The sequence below is a fragment of the Dipodomys merriami genome, unplaced genomic scaffold, assembly GCF_024711535.1.
Source record: "Dipodomys merriami isolate MVZ:Mamm:240054 unplaced genomic scaffold, mDipMer1.0.p SCAF_577, whole genome shotgun sequence".
Classification (NCBI taxonomy): domain Eukaryota; kingdom Metazoa; phylum Chordata; class Mammalia; order Rodentia; family Heteromyidae; genus Dipodomys; species Dipodomys merriami.
In genome coordinates, this window is record NW_027206154.1 from 532,338 (window position 1) to 549,732 (window position 17,395).

Here is a 17,395-nt window from a genome sequence, read left to right on the forward strand (position 1 = left end):
TCCAACTTAGTAGCAGTTTGGTCCCTGGAGGACTGGAAAAAAAGAATGCACTTGATCTGATTGGTAGGAAGAGCTAGGTGTTGGTACCTTACACCTAGAATCCTAACTACTCAACAGCCTGACATCTGGAAGCTCATGGTTCAAAATCAACCTGGGCAGAAAAGTCTACACAACTCTGTACCTAACCAAACAGAGAAGAATGGTAGACTGTAGATATGGCTCAAGTGGCAGAGCACCAGCTTGATCAAGAAAGTCCAAGTCTGAGGCCTTGGGTTCAAGTCCCCATACTGGCACAGACATTTTTTTTTTTTTTAAATTGTATTTTATTTTATTTGACAACATACTGTACAGAGGGGCTACAATTACATGGGCAGGATAATGCATACATTTCTTACCAAGCATTGCAGCCTCCTCCTTTGTTTACACTTCACTTCCCTTCCCTGCCTCCCCCCTCCCCCCACCCAATTTTACCCCCCTCCCCCCACCCAATTATACCCCCCTCCCCCCCCCCCCACACCGAAATTGTAAAGCTGGTTTTGACATGACATTTTGTACTTCTCATTGTTGCAACAGGTCCACCTGAATCCTTAAACGACTTGTTTGTCCCCATCTCCTCCACATGATATACTGACATCAAATATAGTGAAAGCGGGGTTACACTGTGGGGGAGGGACATACAAAGCAACAAAGAAATAATCTTATAAATGCATTAGAAACACATGCATGAAAGAAACGCAAACATTAAAATACATATTTAAGGGTTCATTTTCCTAACATCACATTAGCTGGCCTTTTCTGCTTGACTCATACCTATACTAGATAATGCAAATAAGGGAAACCATGGGACCTATGCTTCTTTGGGCCTGGCTTACTTCACTTAATATAATTTTTTCCAAACCTTTCCATTTCCTAACAAATGGGGAAATGTCATTCTTTCTGATGGAGGCATAGAATTCCATTGTGTATATATACCACATTTTCTTGATCCATTCATCTACTGAGGGGCATCTGGGTTGGTTCCATATCTTAGCTATGGTAAATAATGCTGCAATAAACATAGTTGTGCTGGTAGCTTTAGTGTGGTCTTGTTTGTAAACATTTGGGTAAATGCCCAAAAGTGGGATTGCTGGATCATAGGGGAGATCTATGTGAAGTCTTTTGAGGAACCTCCATACTGCTTTCCAAAGTGGTTGAACAAGTTTACATTCCCACCAACAATGAAGTAAGGTTCCTTTCTGTCCACATCCCCTCCAGCATCTGTTGTTATTAGAGTTCTTGATTTTTGCTGTTCTAACTGGAGTGAGGTGATATCTCAATGTTGTTTTGATTTGCATTTCTTTTATGGCTAGGGATGTTGAACATTTCTTCATGTGTCTATTGGCCATCCTTCTTTCTTCTTCAGAGAAGCTTCTCTTTAAGTCTTTCGCCCACTTATTTATTGGGCAGTTGTTTCTTTGAGGATTTGTTGTTGGGTGGTTTAATTTTTTGAGTTCCAAGTATATTTTAGATATGAGACCTTTGTCCGTTGTATGGCTAGTAAAGATCTTCTCCCAATCCGTGGGCTTTCTATTGATCTTGCCAGCTATGTCATTTGCCCTGCAGAAGCTCTGCAATCTTATGCAATCCCATTTGTCCAACCTTTCTTTGATTTGTTGTGCTTCCGGGTCTCTATTCAGAAAATTTCGACCTGAGCCAAGGAGACCTAGGGTTTCTCCTATTCCATCCTGTAATGTTTTCAGAGTGTCTGCTTTGAGTTCAAGGTCTTTGATCCATTTGGAGTTGATTCTGGTGCAGGGTGATATATAAGGATCTAGCTTTAGTTTTCTACAAGTAGTTAACCAATTTTGCCAGCACCATTTACTGAAGAGGCTGTCTTTCTTCCATTCTATTGTTTTAGCTTCCTTATCGAAGATTAGATGGCTATAGGTCTGGCACAGACATTTTTTAAAAAGTACCACATAAAAGAAAAACAAAACAAAACAGTAGAAGGACAATTTCTTGACTTTATGATGTTTTTGAAGATCATGAATACACACACACACACACACACACACACACACACACCACGTGCACTCACACACACATTCTCTCATAGAGTCAAGCTTGTACACTTTAGAGCCTCTTGATATGCTCTAGTCCTCCCCAGAAGACACTGACCCACAGTAATTGGACCAATGGATCAAGGCTCTCTCTACGACTTCAAGAGAGACCAAGATTATGGTTTTTATCCTTATGCAACGTCAGCATCAATGGATTGAATACAGATACTTGGGTTTCAGATAGCAACTAGGGAGAATCGAATGATTGCCAGGAAGATATTTATTAGTTATCTATTTAGCATCATGACATTTATTGTTGTTTAGTCTCTGGGGTCATAAATCTGGGGATTCCAGTGATTCTCAGCCTCTCTCACCAAGTGACAACTAGTATCCAGCCAGGACTACAGTCATCCAAGGACCTTTCTAAACTCACACTGCTGGGGTTGGAAGACATCAGTTTCTCTTGGCTGTTTTCTGGTGCTTCCATTCTTCACCATGTGGGCCTCAACCTAGGTTATCTCAGTGTCTTCATGACAAGACACTTGGCCTTCCTCAAAAGTGAATGATTTAAGAAAGAACAAACACACTCAAATAGCAGTTGTTTTATCTGTCAAGTACTATATCATTACCTTTATAATATGCCATTTGTTGGCAACAAGACTCTAAGTCCAGCTTACCTGCATGAGGAGGGAAGTTAATCCCAATCTCTTGGAAAAAAGGACATTAACAATTAGTGGATATAATTTTAAAACTACCACAGGGATCCTATTTAATCTCCAAGAGACAATATGACATAGTATTTAAGAGCATAAATTAGAAATTCATGAAGATCCAGGTTTAATTTTGGCTCCTACATTTGCTACTTATGTAAATTAAAGCAAGTCACTTAACGTTTCTGTATCTCAATTTCCTAATCAAGAAAAGAGGGTTAAGAATAGTATAGTAATAGTAAGATGTTTTATTGGGTTACTGTAAGACTTAAGTGAGAACATGCAAATGAAATGATAACACAGGAGAAGTACTAAATAAGTGCTACTTCATGGCTATCCTAAAGGACTAAACTTGTCCTTCTTCATAGTATAAAGAAGAGGTTAAGAGGCTAGGCACCAGTGGCTCATGCCTATAATCATAGCTACTCAGGAGGCTGAGATCTGAGAATCGTGGCTCAAAGCCAGCCCAGGCAGGAAAAGTTCATGAGACTCTTATCTCCAATAAATCACCAGAAAACCAGAAGTGGCGCTGTGGCTCAAGTGGTAGAGCACTCACCTTGAGCTGAAGAGTGCAGGGACAGCGCCCAGGCCTAGAGTTCAAGCCCCATGAATGACAAAAAACAAAAAAAAAGAAAAGCCAGGCATCAATGGCTCATGCCTGTAATCCTAGCTACTCAGGAGGCTGAGATCTGAGAATCATGGTTCAAAGCTAGCCCATGCAGGAAAGTCTGTGAGACTCTTATCTTCAATAAACCACCAGAAAACCGGAAGTGGTACTGTGGCTCAGAGCCCTAGCCTTGAGCTGAAGAGCTGAGGGACAGCGCCTAGGCCCAGAGTTCAAGCCCCACAACCGACAAAACAAAAAACAACAACAAAAAAAAGAGGTTAAGACAGTTTCTTCTTGGATTTGAACTCTGATTTTGGCACTTGTTTTCTGTGAGAATAAGGGCAAATCAGTAATCTATCTTGACTGTGGTTTTCTATAAAGATAATAGTAGCTGGCACTTGGCTACATAATAGGTGTTCAATAAACATTTCATAAATGAGAAAATAAGGGATGACCAGGGAATATAGTGACACAGGGGGTTACCTCTATGTGCGTATTTGTGTGTGTGAGACTCTGTGTGTATGTGTGTGTGTGTGTGAATACACATGCGTACTCATGGGTTAAGGAAGCTACACAAAGCATTTGAATCTAAACACCTTCAGTTTAACTGGGCATCATGGTATGGCTGCCCCAGTTCCAATCCAGATGCCCTTGTACCTTTGAACTTGTTACTTCCATGGTCTCTCTTGTTTTACTATCCTCTAGGCTTGCTCTTGGTTTCATTGTTGCATTTGGTTCCACCCTAGCTTTGTTCATACATACTTCTTCCTTCAACCCTGCTGCTTTGCATGGAATCTGGGGATATGGTTGGTGATAGGAGGGGGTAGGAGAAGCCCTGTGTCACACCAATCCAGAGCTGCTACATTACCTTAAATTGATTTTGCAAATGAAAGCTAAAAGCTAAGCAAAGGCGATCCATCCATTTTGCCTAAAGATGATTATAATGCTCTTTTATGGCCTCCTAAATGACAAAGCAATTTGTTACCTGCCTGCATCAACATTTGCTTATATTAGCACCCGAGATGCTTGATTTTTATTAGCCCCACGTTATCATTTTATGAAGACACAGGGGCTCAGTAAAATTAGTGTGCAAATAGAATGCCCATTTTGCATTTCCCTGTGGTCAGCAGAAACGCTGAATGCAATTGAATTGATACTGGGTCAGGGGAGACATCCATAAAGTCTGCCTTCACCAAGAGCGGCAGTAATGCCATTTATCATTTCCAGACTGTGGGGATACATGGGGTCAGTGTTAGGTACTGTTTTTTTAAGGGTTTGGTGATTTGTTTTATTGTTAAGTGAAAAAATAACAAAGATTAAGTAGCTCAATCTCCATCAGTGATAAGGAATGAAACTAAACTATCTTGTGTCCATTGTAGATGGAAATGTAGCAGATCTTATAATTTAGTGGCTCCAAAAGGAGACAGTGAAGGGGCACTGACAGGGAGCTGGGGACTGGCTACTATCTGTGCGATTGTGGGCACATCTCTTCCTTCTGTGCATCTTAGTTCTCTCACCTATAAAACAAGGTTAACATTGTCCACCTCACAAGAGCATGATGAAGATTGAGTGAGATACTGTCTACCCATACAGAGAAGTAGGATCTATACAATATTTCATTCATTAACTTAACAAGCAGTGCATGAATACCTGCTTCATACAGGGCCTGAGGAAAGACATTAGATATATGCCCACAGATAGACATCCATTCAGTAGTTTATATCCAGTCCAGGAACAGTTCAAGTGTTTATCTCCTCTCTTCTTCAGAGTGCTAGGCCTTCGCTTCCCCTCTTTGAGCCTAAAGGTGCTTGGCATAGACTGACCACAGGATAAGTTCTTGTGTATATAGTCTTATAATGACTCCAAACTATAGTCTTATAATGACTCTAAACTCTACTAGTCACTCAAATAGACCAGTTTCAAGCCTTTAGAACAATGCTGTGTAGAATTTTCTTTTACTTTAGTCGCTGACTATCTGTTGGAATAATGAACAGTCAAAATGATTGTCACTAGTATTCTAGAAGGAGAAAGGCTGTTAACTCTTCATTCTTTATCGATCCCAAAATCATCCTCTAACATAGAGGGGCTCCTGTCATACAGTTTTTCTGTGTTCCCTTTTATATCTCTGTAGGGCACCTGCTCTGTTCTGTCCTTCTGCTCATGGTTGAGTACCCTTTCCTCACTCTATCTTTTAGGAAATGTCACTCTTGTCTATACTAGCTGAACTTCATTATACTAGATAGAGCTTAGAATTTTATCTGGAGACATTTTACTACTTTTCTGCATATCTAATATTTCTCCATATCTATTTTTCTTAGATGCTAGATATTACAAATGATACATTGTTGGGTGTCTGTATTGTTGTGCTCTTTTCAATAGAGTTGGGCTTCATAGAGCAAACAGTTGATTTCCCTTTAGTTTAATTCTTTCAACACTTCTTTGAAGCCTTGTTAAAATGGGCATTTGCCCTACCTCCGAATTACGGCATTTCTGAGTTGTTATCTTTCCTGAATGGTCAACAAAGACTTTTACTTTGGCAATAGGAATTCAAATAAATCCTATCCCTGTTATGACTCTTGAGAAATGTGCAAATGTGCAATGCACAGTTCCCTGGCTATTTCTTCTTGACATCATGGAATGTGCTAGGTACTTTCCCATCACTGACAAAAATACCTGAGATAAACAATTTTTAAGAAGGAAAGGAATAAGAGAAACTCTAGGTCTTCTTGGCACAGACTGAAATTTTCTTAATAAAGACCCAGAAACACAACAAATCAAAGAAAAGTTGGACAAATGGGATTGCATGAAACTGCAGAGCTTCTGCATGGCAAAGGACATAGCTAGGAAACAATCAATAGAAAGCCCACAGACTGGGAGAAGATTTTCACTAGCTATACAACAGACAAGAGCCTCATATCTAAAATATACTTAGAACTCAAAAAATTAAGTCACCCCAAAACAATTCTTCAAAGAAACAATGGCCCCATCAACAAATGGGCTAAAGACTTAAAGAGAGACTTCTCTGAAGAGGAAATAAGAATGGCCAGTAGACACATGAAGAAATGCTCAACTTCTGGCATAAAAGAAATGCAAATCAAAACAACATTGAGATTCCACCTCACCCCAGTTAGAATGGCTATAATTAAGAACTCTAATAACACCAGATACTGGAGGGGATGTGGCCAAAAGGAAACCCTACTGCGTTGTTGGTGGGAGTATAAACTTGTTCAACCACTTTGGAAAGCAGTATGGAGGTTCCTCAAAAGACTCCACATAGAGCTACCCTATGACCCAGCAGTCACACTTAAACAAGGCCATACTAAAGCTACCAGCACAACTATGTTTATCCAGCAACATTCACTTTAGCTAAGATATGGAACCAACTCAGATTCCCCTCAGTAGATGAGTGGATCAAGAAAATGTGGTAAATATATAATGGAATTCTATGATTCCATCAGAAAGAACGACACCTCCCTATTTGTTATGAAATGGAAAGACTTGGGAAAAATGATACTAAGTGAACTGGGTCAGTCCCAAAGAAATTTATGTCCCATAGTTTCCCTTATTTGCAATAATTAGTAACATATAGGATAATCTTATCAGATGAGCTGAAAAGCGCAAAAGATATGTACATATGTCCATATAAGATGATGCTGGGGCTGGGAAGGTGGCTCAGTGGTAGAGCGCTTGCCTTGCATGCCTGAGGCCCTGAGTTCGATTCCTCAGCACCACATAAGAAAAAAGAAAAAAGCCGGAAGTGGCGCTGTGGCTCAAGTGGTAGAGCGCTAGCCTTGAGCTGAAGAGCTGAGGGACAGGAGCCAAAAAAAAAAAAAAGGTGATGCTATTGCATGAGGCCCTGGGTTCGATTCCTCAGCACCACATAAGCAGAAAAAAAGCCACAAGTAATGCTGTGGCTCAAGTGGTAGAGCACTAGCCTTGAGCTGAAGAGCTGAGGGACAGTACCCAGGCCCAGAGTTCAGCCCCCACAACTGGCAAAAAAAAAAGATGATCCTAAGTGAAATGAACCCCAAGATATGGACACAAGAGGTCTGTCTTTGTTATTGTTTTAAATGTATTTTGTGATTTTTTTAAAAATTTTCCTTTGTATGTTATTCCCCCTATGGTATATGCCCTGTTGTCACTGTACTTGATTTTGATATACACATTTGTCTAATCTGGGGAGGGGGAGGGGAATAACAAAACACTGAAACAAAGACACGGGATAACTCATTGCAACAATGATACCCACAGGACAGTATGTTGGAAACAAACTTTACAACTTCAGGTGGGGAGGAAGGGAGGAGGGAGGGAGGAGAGGGAAGGAAGGGATAGCGAGAGAACAACAAGGGAAGGGGTAACAATGATTGACAAGTCATGTACTCATTGCCTTTATAACTATAACCCTTCTGCACAGCATCTTTACAATAAATTTTTTTAAAAAAGGAAAGACTTACTTAGCCTCACGGTATCAGAGGTTGCATTCCATGGTAACTTGGCACTGTTGCTTTTGGACCTTGGGGAGCACAATGTATCATAATGGGAGTAGTTGATAGAGAAAAACTGCTTACCACACAACAGCTGGAGGCAAGCCTGAGTGAAAAAAGAGGAGCAGGAGTCCTCACCCTTTCAAGAGCATGCCCCCAATAACCACTGCCTTCTAATAGGCCCTACCCCCTTAAGATTCCACGACTCCCAGCAATGCCACATGCCTGTGGTCAAGGCTGCCACATGTGGGATTTCGGGGTTACTCAAAATTCAAACTACAGCATGAAGATGTACACGCTAAGAGTGACTCTGCGTGTACATCTTGAAATCTAACAAAAAGTTGAGAAGAATGCTTTACAGACTTGGGCTCTGTCCTTTCTGGAATTCAGGGGTTCCTTACCCATGTCACCTGCTAAATTTAAAGCTCAGTGAAGCACCCATGCTCTGCTCAGGATACTACTCTCTGTTCTATGATGGACCATCAGGCAAAATGTCAGGGTAGCTATAGAGAATACCTTACTTTCTTTCCTTTTCTCATGCTTTTTGCCAATGTTTGCATATTTTGTTCAATTGTCTAGTTGTTCAAAGATGACAGGAAATCTGGCCCTTGTTACTTTATCACTACCACTTAGGAATTTGGGTTCTAATCTCACCTCTTGCCACCATGCATTAGCTGGCTCACTTTAAACAGATTATATAACCTCTCTGAGTCTCATTCTGTTCCTGTAGCAGGGATGTCAACTTCATACTGCTGGAGAATTATAAATATGCATATGAATAATTTTGACACAAGTGGCTGATTAAATAGCAATTGCTACTGTTACTATTATAGGAACACCTGCCTATTTTTACTATGTACTAGATATTTGCTGAGTACTATGCAATGTATAAGCTTATTTAATCATGACAACAGCCCCATAAAGTAGTTACACTCATCCTAGGTTATAGATTAGAATTCTGACACTCAGAAAGATAGACAATAGCCTATGGACACATACAGTGGCTTTGGGATTCAACTTTACTCATATGGCTTCCTCAGATGATTGCAAACATTACATATTAATATAATATGCAAAGCAGCACCAAGAAAAGGGAATGCAGTCTTTTAATATTGAATAACTAGGAACATAATTTAATTAGTTAGTAATGGCTAGGCATTAATTATTCTAATGCAATGGTTTAAGAGATAAATGTAAAGCATCCAGCATATTCTCCATCTTCCCCTCTCCCATTTATCAAAAATAGTCTCCGCTGTTTCTTGCCCTCTTTCGCAATCATGATCTCCTTCCATTTTATCTTTACAGATAATCTCCGGGAAGGGGCAGAGCAGAAGGTGGTATTTATCACAGGACGAGTCCACCCAGGGGAGACTCCTTCTTCCTTTGTATGCCAAGGTGAGTTGAGGATTTCATACAAAATACTCCCACATCCAGCTGGGGCACCAAGATGAACTCTGGGGCAGTGTAGTTACATGCAGAGTCAGTATCTTGGATGGAGATCTAATTCACCTCTTTGAAGAAGTTACTCCTGATCCCTACCAGATTTTGTTTCAATAAATACTTATTGATTAGAAGCAGCTATAGATGAATAGATGGATGGATGGATGGATGGATGGATAAGTGCACAGCTGAGGCTAGATGAAATTTTCTCAGTGTGCTACCTGGAGCATGAGCTATAGTTACCTGCACTTACTTGCTCAACAGTTCCGAGCGACATGAAATCTAGCCCTATGTCAGGGTGTCTGTTAGCTGAAGGGCTGTGAAGTGTGAAAGGAAAGACATCCATTTACACATTCACTCAACAAACAACATTTAAAATACCTACCATGAGCAAGGAAGTGCACTTGACATCAGACAAGCAGAGGCAAATAATACAATCTCTCTGCTCCAGCATATTGCTCTATAAATGTATTTTAAAACTTATAATGACATATTTAATCCACATAAAATGAGTACTTATCATCTCTAGTCATCAATATAAATAGACTCAATAAATAATACAGAAATAGTAATACAGTGAATGCACAAGTACCTATCTATTTAAAAACAAGAATATTATCAAGTTCTTTTAAATTGCTTGTCCCATTTCCTACTTGCCTCCCCTTGAATGTGGTGCTTGATCTTAATCTTTCTCCATGGTTTTACTGTGCATGTAAACACTCCTAGAATGTGATTCTTAAGAAAAATCATTATTTCCCATGCTTTAGGACTTTATGAAAATCCCACAATTCTGTGTTTATTGAGACATACTTTGCCCTCAGTGTCTTTGACAGGAAGAATACTCAGTTGCTTTTGACCACTGTATTATATTCTATGTGTGTCTATAGCTCAATTTACTCACCTAGTCGTCTGATAATAGACAATAAAGTTCTTTTTTTAATGCCAGTACTATTTTATACAGGTTACCTCATATACATATTCACATTCCTTCTTAGAGTATAAAGCCTAAGAGTATAACTGTGGGGTCATGAGATAAGTGCAGCTTCAACATTACCAATTATTGCCAAATTTCTGTATCAACCATCCATCTGCACACGCTGAGTTCCTACTGTCCAAACTTATGCCAATACATTCTTATTTGTACTCAGCTAGTGGGTATATTACACATGGAAAATATCTGATATTATACATGTATCAAGCATTGTTCTAGATGCTTTATGTATTTTATTGATCTTATGAATTTTCTATGCCACAGAAATTAATATTGACTATATTTTTCCCATATGATAAAACTGAAATTTGGACAAACTAAGTAATTTACCTTATTTCAATTTCAAGATGACATAAGGTTGAAGGGAAATGAAAAAGCCCCTGAAAGTTATTTAACTTGAAGGCTGCAATGTGGTATTGTAGAAGTTTCTGGAGATCTGTAGTCAGACAACCTTGAGGTCAAGTACTGTTTGAACTACCTTCTAGCAGTGAGACTTCAGTTTCCTCAAATGTAAACTTAGGATGACAGTGTTCTCTAGGAAAGTTGGTTAGGAAGCTGGCATGAGATGAATGTAAATATATTACCCAAGCCCTGTGCCTGGCACACAGCAGGTACTCGACAGATGCCACCTCCATCCCCACGGGAATCTAAGATGAAGCAGGTAATATGCTTTGCAAACTATCCAGCACCTTGCAAATAAACATGTGTTTCACTTCCCCAGTTCCTAGGCTTCCCAAGCTGTGATTAGGCACAATTGCCTTCCTCTCTGTATCAGCTGAGGAGACTGAGGTACAGAGAGAGGAAGGGACTTGTCCCAAAGCCCAGCACCTTTTCTGAGGCAGGGCTGGGCTCCAGTTGCTCCCAGCATGTCCTTGTAGCAAACTCTCCCAGGTCCCTCCTGGGTTCACCTACTCCTTTACTTGTAAGCATCTGTTAGTTACTAAACTCGGCAACAGATCTGTTCTCCCAGCTGATTGGATGTAACTGCTTTGTCCTTGTTTACAAAATCATAGTAGCTTTGCCATTAAGATTTGCATCTCTAGGAAGCCATATCCTCATGCTCACTTCCTCCATAGGCAGTAGGCAGAGGGCAGGGTCGCTATGCCATTTTACAGAAATGTGGAGAAGTCGAGTGAATCTCCTTCTGATAACCCTGGAAAAGGGTCTTTGTGTGGTGCTCATTTGAAATATTCAGTGATGTTCACATGTGTACTCACTGGCAAAACCTTTCAGTACCCACTCCCTATCTTTTCAAGATGAATTCCAGAGTTCCCAGTAGGGCTTCAGAGCCAGGAACTGGCTCTTGCCAGGTTCTCTAGCCTCAACCTCTTTACACATCAGACCTACACCATCAGCCTCATAGATTAAATGCTCACCACGGGGCCTTGGCATCTGTGGTCCCCTCTAGTAGGACCTGAGCATACTCCTTGCCAGGTAGCAGCACCTCTCATCCCCCAAGGTTCATTTAAAGTACCTGTACTGTGGCCCATCCTGGCCCACTTTGTCCAACCCTCTGCTTTCTACTTACATTATAGGTCTAAAGATTACCACCATCGATAAAAGACTTTTATTGCCCTGAGTGGTTATGGGATTGATTTTCATTTTTTTCCCTCCCATTCAACTATGAGCTATTTAAGGTCTAGAGACTCACTCTCCAGTGGTCATTTTCTATATCTGTAAAATAAAATTATGGTCTCCATCTTCTGGGGCTCGTGTGTACAACAAAGCCTGTGTTGGCTCTGAACTGCTAAAACTGAATTTTAAAAAAAATAAGCAGGTTATACAGCTAGCAAATGGAAGAGAGGAGCTTTGACCTCAGACCTGGCTAGCCTGAGCATGCTCCTTGATCTGCTTAGGGATGGGAAATGCTAGAAAGCCAAATTTGTACCTGGAAGAATGCAGAGTTCTAGCTACTCCACAACTGATGCACATTTTCCAGATGGAGATGCAGAAGCTCAAGAAAGTAAGGTATCTTCTTCTGTGCCCTACAACTCATTGATGACAGTGGCCCTGGAATCCATCTCTTCCTCTTTCCATGTCTCCTACAAGGCAGTAGATGTATTCTTCCTCGAGGTGGCATAAAATAGGCATCACTCCCCACTTTTCCGCCTACACAAGATCTCTCATGGAGACAGCCACATCAAACCCCAAATGACATAGTAGGAGGTTCCCCCCACCCCAGTCAGAGCCAACCATGCCCTAGGGATGTAGGCGAGTCTGAGGCCTTGAGGGATGATGGCCAAGATTGCCCTGGTTCTGTTAGCTCTTCCCTATTAGCTGGCTGAGTGACCTTGAGCAGGAAGCAGCTATGTGAAGCTGGTTCTCCCCATCTGTCTGGGACCATGGTTCTCACTACCGAGCTGCTAATGCACCTGCTACTGGGAGTAAAGTCACCTCAGTGCAGAGCCCTGAACAGGTGGCATTCACAGTGACAAAGGCTGAACTTCCTGAAGACTTGATGATGAGAGAGAAGACTCCAGGCCATTCCCTTCATGCCAAGCTCCACTAGGGCTTCTGTGAGGCCTACTTCTCTTCATGTCCAGTTCCAATGTGAGCGGACAGGGAAGCCCAGGTGTGACACTGAATCTGAGGTCTGATGGCTCTGCTAGGAATGGGATTCAGGTCCTCCATTTACCTGGGGAACACCACAGAACCTCTCCATGCCTCAGTTCCCTTTTCTCCAAAGAGAAATAACGGGCATCTTGTATCACTGTTTGTTGTAAAAAAGTTATTAAGCACTTACCCATATACTGTTTGAGGTGGTGCCTGGAATACAATGAGCACAGGGTGTCTATAGTCAGGGAGACAACGCTAATAGACTATGTTGTCAGTTCTCTGCATGGCTCTTCTAAGGCTCACTGTGAGCCCATACTCAGGTTTGAGCTTCTGGTACTGTGGGTCCCACTCTGCCTCACTGCTTTTTTTTGGCTGGGCCCTCCTCACCTCATGCTGGACATTTGGCCAGAGCCAGAGCTAGACCTCAGTCTCTGGCTCCTGGCTCTCACTGACGCTTCCTGGAGCAGTTGGAACACTCTCACCATAAATTCCATTTGCAGAACACCTGGGCCTCTTCACATGTTTGTTTGTGAATTAATGAGACCAACACTCACGGAATACCACTGAGAGCCAGGCATGCCATGCTCAGGTTGAGAGCAGAAGGTAGTGGTAAGGCTGAGGTGTACAGGTAGATGGGCCTGAGTTTGAGTCCTGCCACTTCTGTCTGCTAGCTGAGGAACCCTTATGTTAGCAAGTCCATTGACTCTCAGCCTGGCTCCTCACTTGCAGAATGGAGCAGTAGTAACTTGCTCAGGAGCTTCCATGGAGCTGAAATCTGCTGAGCTGTGCTCACACTCCTGTGTACATCCACAGGTACCCCAGGCAGTCCCAGACTCTTAGTTCTGCTTTTCAGAAATGTCAACGGGCTCACTGGACATCACCTGGCAAGTTAGTGGTGGCACAGGGGACTGGATCCAGGTGTCTTGACCCTGAGACTGGGCCAAGATGCCCCCACTGCCTACACAATAGGGAGATAAAAAGCCCTCCCTTTCAAGAGGTTCACTCTTCAGGATTAAATTGTGAGGGTAAGAGGAGGAGGAAGGAAATTCATGTATACACATACACATGCACACACACACACAAAACATGATCTCATAATCACCAGTGCTACCAGCCACCAGGACTAAGCAAATACAACCTAGTATATCTGTTTCCTATCAGTCAGGTTTGCCCCTTCCTGCACTTGGCTTTCCTCCTACCTTTGGTCCTCACTCAGGTAGCATCTTCTCTATCTCAGCCCCAAATAGCCTCTCATCATACATGCGGGTATAATGGGTCCTTTCACTGTCCTAGATCACTTCTTTCTTTGAGAAATTGGCAGAACTGGGAGTGGAAGGTGAAGTGTTACACTGTGAGCCTTAAGTTCCTCAGGGCTAGACTCTCTATGATTCCCTGCGTTGAAGTCATTGGGCTGAGGACAGGGCCTGGTGACAGACAGGGGAGGGCCTGAAATAGGTGGTGTCAGCATACCATTCTCTGGGCCCAGGAGAGATCTTGGCTGTCTTGATCCTAGCCTAGCCTATTATGTTGCCTTGGAACAGAGAACAGAAACTACTAAGAAGTCTCTAGAGGGAAAATCATGTGGGCACATGCAAATCACTTTGCAAAACATATGCAAATGATCTGATTCTTTCCATCTTGTTTTAATAACAACAACAACAACAACAATGGAGCACTGCTTTGAAGCCAGTAGAACTGAATCTGAGTTACATCTAGGCTCCAGTGAGCCTCTCAGCTAGTGATATCACACCCTGACTTCGTTTCTCTGTCTGTGAAATGGAGCCAATAGCATTGCAAGTCAATCCACTAATAAAATGGCCTTCGTGGATCATTTCTTGTGTATCTATTGAGTACTTGCCATGTGTCAGGCACTGAGAGTAAGGTGGCAGAGATTGTGAACCAATTCTTGCTTTCCAGGAACTCAGGCCCTGGAGGGGAGATAGACATGATAATCACATACAAGCATCAATCTCCCAAACTCAAAGGTTCAGGAGGGGTAATTTTCCTTATTCTTCTGAGCTCCAATTTGAGATCCCCATGGTGCCAGGAGCCAGAAACCTAATCTCAGGCATCTTGCCAAAGGTTATATGATTTTTTTCAGAGGTGGTAGGGGGAGGGTAGTACTGTACTAACTCCCTGGCACATGCTCCATTCTCATGATTCTCCGGGCCTTGGTCACACCAGAGCCTTAGCAGGCTTCCACCTCATCAGTCCGTTTGCTAATGACAATCTGCTTTATATGTGCTGGCTTCTTATCTGTCTACTCCCTACCTCCACCCTAATCCAGCCTTCAAGACGTCCTGTCACTGTATTCCTCCCCTCAAAGCAACCATCCAGGTGGTAGTTAGGAGTCCTCTCTAAAGCTCAGACCTGTGTCTCCCTGGCTTCAAGCCTTGCAGTGATTCCCTCTGTCTTTCATGTTTTCAGCTATACTGTCAAGTCCCTGCTCACTTCTCCCATTCATTTCTCCCACTCCTCTTCCTCCAAGGAAGAGCAACTATGTACCAGATACTTGGTTTGCATCAGCTCATTTAAATCCTCACAGTAACCCACAGCTAATAATTATTCTCACCTTTTTAACTGGCAAGGAAAACTGAGGAGGTAAGGCCACAACAAAGTCAGTGAGTCCTGAGGAGGAGAGTTTACTTTATGTCTGTACTTTTCACCTTGAAGCTATGTACCTGCAATTGAATGTTTACCTTCTTTCCCACCACCAAACTTCTGTATAAGAATTCCCCTGCCTGTGTACCTTCCTGGCACCTTTCATCTGGCTTGTTCATCCTCCTTCTCCAGGACCCCTCCTTAACCTCTAAAGCCCTTTCTAATTTCTAATATTCTATGCAGTGTCCATCAGACCTTTGGCCAGTCAATAAGGAGATGACAGGAGCATCTTCTTCATCTTAGAATGTCCATCACTGGCCCTGCCAAGGGTATTTGTAGACTGATTTGTCGATTTCACTAACTACAGACTTGGTCAAGCTTGAGTGAGTTCTGGGACTGATCCATCAATAGGCATTTATTAAGGACCTGCTGTGGGCCCAGTCCTGAAATAACAATAATGAATACCAGGTTCCATTGTGGTTGGCCTGGTGAGATTCATTCTGGCCAGCTGGAGGTTCACACTGGGCAAGAATCCCTGCCACTCAGCTTTAATTTCAAATCTTCCAGCACTTTACTTTCTCCACCTAGCCTCTCTAGTCTACAGCTTTCCCATTTCTGTTCTCCCCTCCATCTTTCTGATTAAATCTGCCCAAAGGAAAGGACCTGGTAAACTCGTTCAGCACAGAACAAGGACTGATGTCAAGGGAGCACATTTTGGCACCCAGCAGGAAGATTACTCTCCTTATCTAACGGACCAGGATTTGTCCACTTTGGGGAAAAGGAATAAAACTAATGGAATCATTTGATGTCAGTGTCAGATGCCTCCTTAGGATTTCCTCAGCTCTTTCTCCTAATTGTAGGGAAAGTATGCCCGGAAGGTTCCTATAGCTCACCCAAAACTAGGTCCTACGTGTGTGCTATGAGGAGATCTAAGTTGAGCCCAAATGTTCTTTCCCAGATGCGCAACATTCTTCCAGGTTCAGTAGCACCCTTCTGTCAAGATGAAAAAAATGCTCAGTGAAAGCTAGCAAGCCATACATCCAGCTAACAATCAATCAAGGTTCAAATACAATTCCTTGATTCATTCTTCTCCCTGAGTTCCTCTGCTTCCTTGTCCCATGCAGTGCTTTCCATCCACATTCAGCCAGTTATGGCATGGTCCCCACTCTTGCTTTCTCCCACTTTCTTCCTTCTACTCCTTTTTCTCAACTTACTACCTCTACTACTACTTCTCAACTTACTTCCTCTACTACCGAAAATAAATCAATAAGGGAAGATCCTCTGATATTCTGATCACTGGCAATGATTTCTGTTGGATCTAACCTCAAGCCAACAGATGAGTCTGAAACTTCCCCTTCTCTTTTCCCTTACCCACCTCAGGGAGGGAGCTCTGGGCTGCTACAGCTTCTGGTCTGGCTTTGTTTTTTCTTTCTTTTATTAGCTGCCTAATTGGCAGCCCAATTAATCTGTTCATCTGTGAAGGAGGATGGATCATGACAAGCTACTCCATTTCCAGAAGCCATTCTCAGAGGCAGCATGTCCAGATCCTGAACACAGACTGGTTCCTTGATAGAGGGCCACCCCGGGAGCTGGGGTCAATTAGTAAACAGATTAAGCAATTATTAGCCCCTAACAAGGGTGCCTGGCATCATTACTCTGCCTGTTTACTGGCAAACTGCAACTTTAATATGAGGACCAACAAATAAATTAGGGCATCTGGTCCACTGTTGCATTGACTGGGAAGTAAATGCTGTCCAACTGGCTCTGGATTGCTGATGGATTCTCAGCTTGGAATAATAAAAAGCTTGAGATGTCCCTCACTGGTCACAGCAGCTTTGGAATATGTTCTGGGGTGACTGGTCATTCCAAGAGCTTAGTGCCTGCTGCTGGGCATGTGGATTGCTCTTAGTTACCCTACTGGCTTTCTTCCGCCTGTCTTTCAAGACCTGTCAGGGCACAGTTCAAAT

The 17,395-nt window shown here is 42.3% G+C and overlaps 1 protein-coding gene across 4 annotated transcripts in view; it reads left to right on the forward strand.

The window, feature by feature from the left end:
- LOC138813031 (BEN domain-containing protein 5) overlaps window positions 1-17,395 on the forward strand; it is a 624,491-nt gene that overhangs the window by 474,950 nt on the left and 132,146 nt on the right. For all 4 annotated transcript variants that reach the window (XM_070001309.1, XM_070001310.1, XM_070001308.1 and 1 more), the window contains exon 4: window positions 9,146-9,235. In XM_070001309.1, coding sequence (XP_069857410.1) covers window positions 9,146-9,235 — 90 coding nt within the window. The remainder of the gene's footprint in view (window positions 1-9,145; window positions 9,236-17,395) is intronic.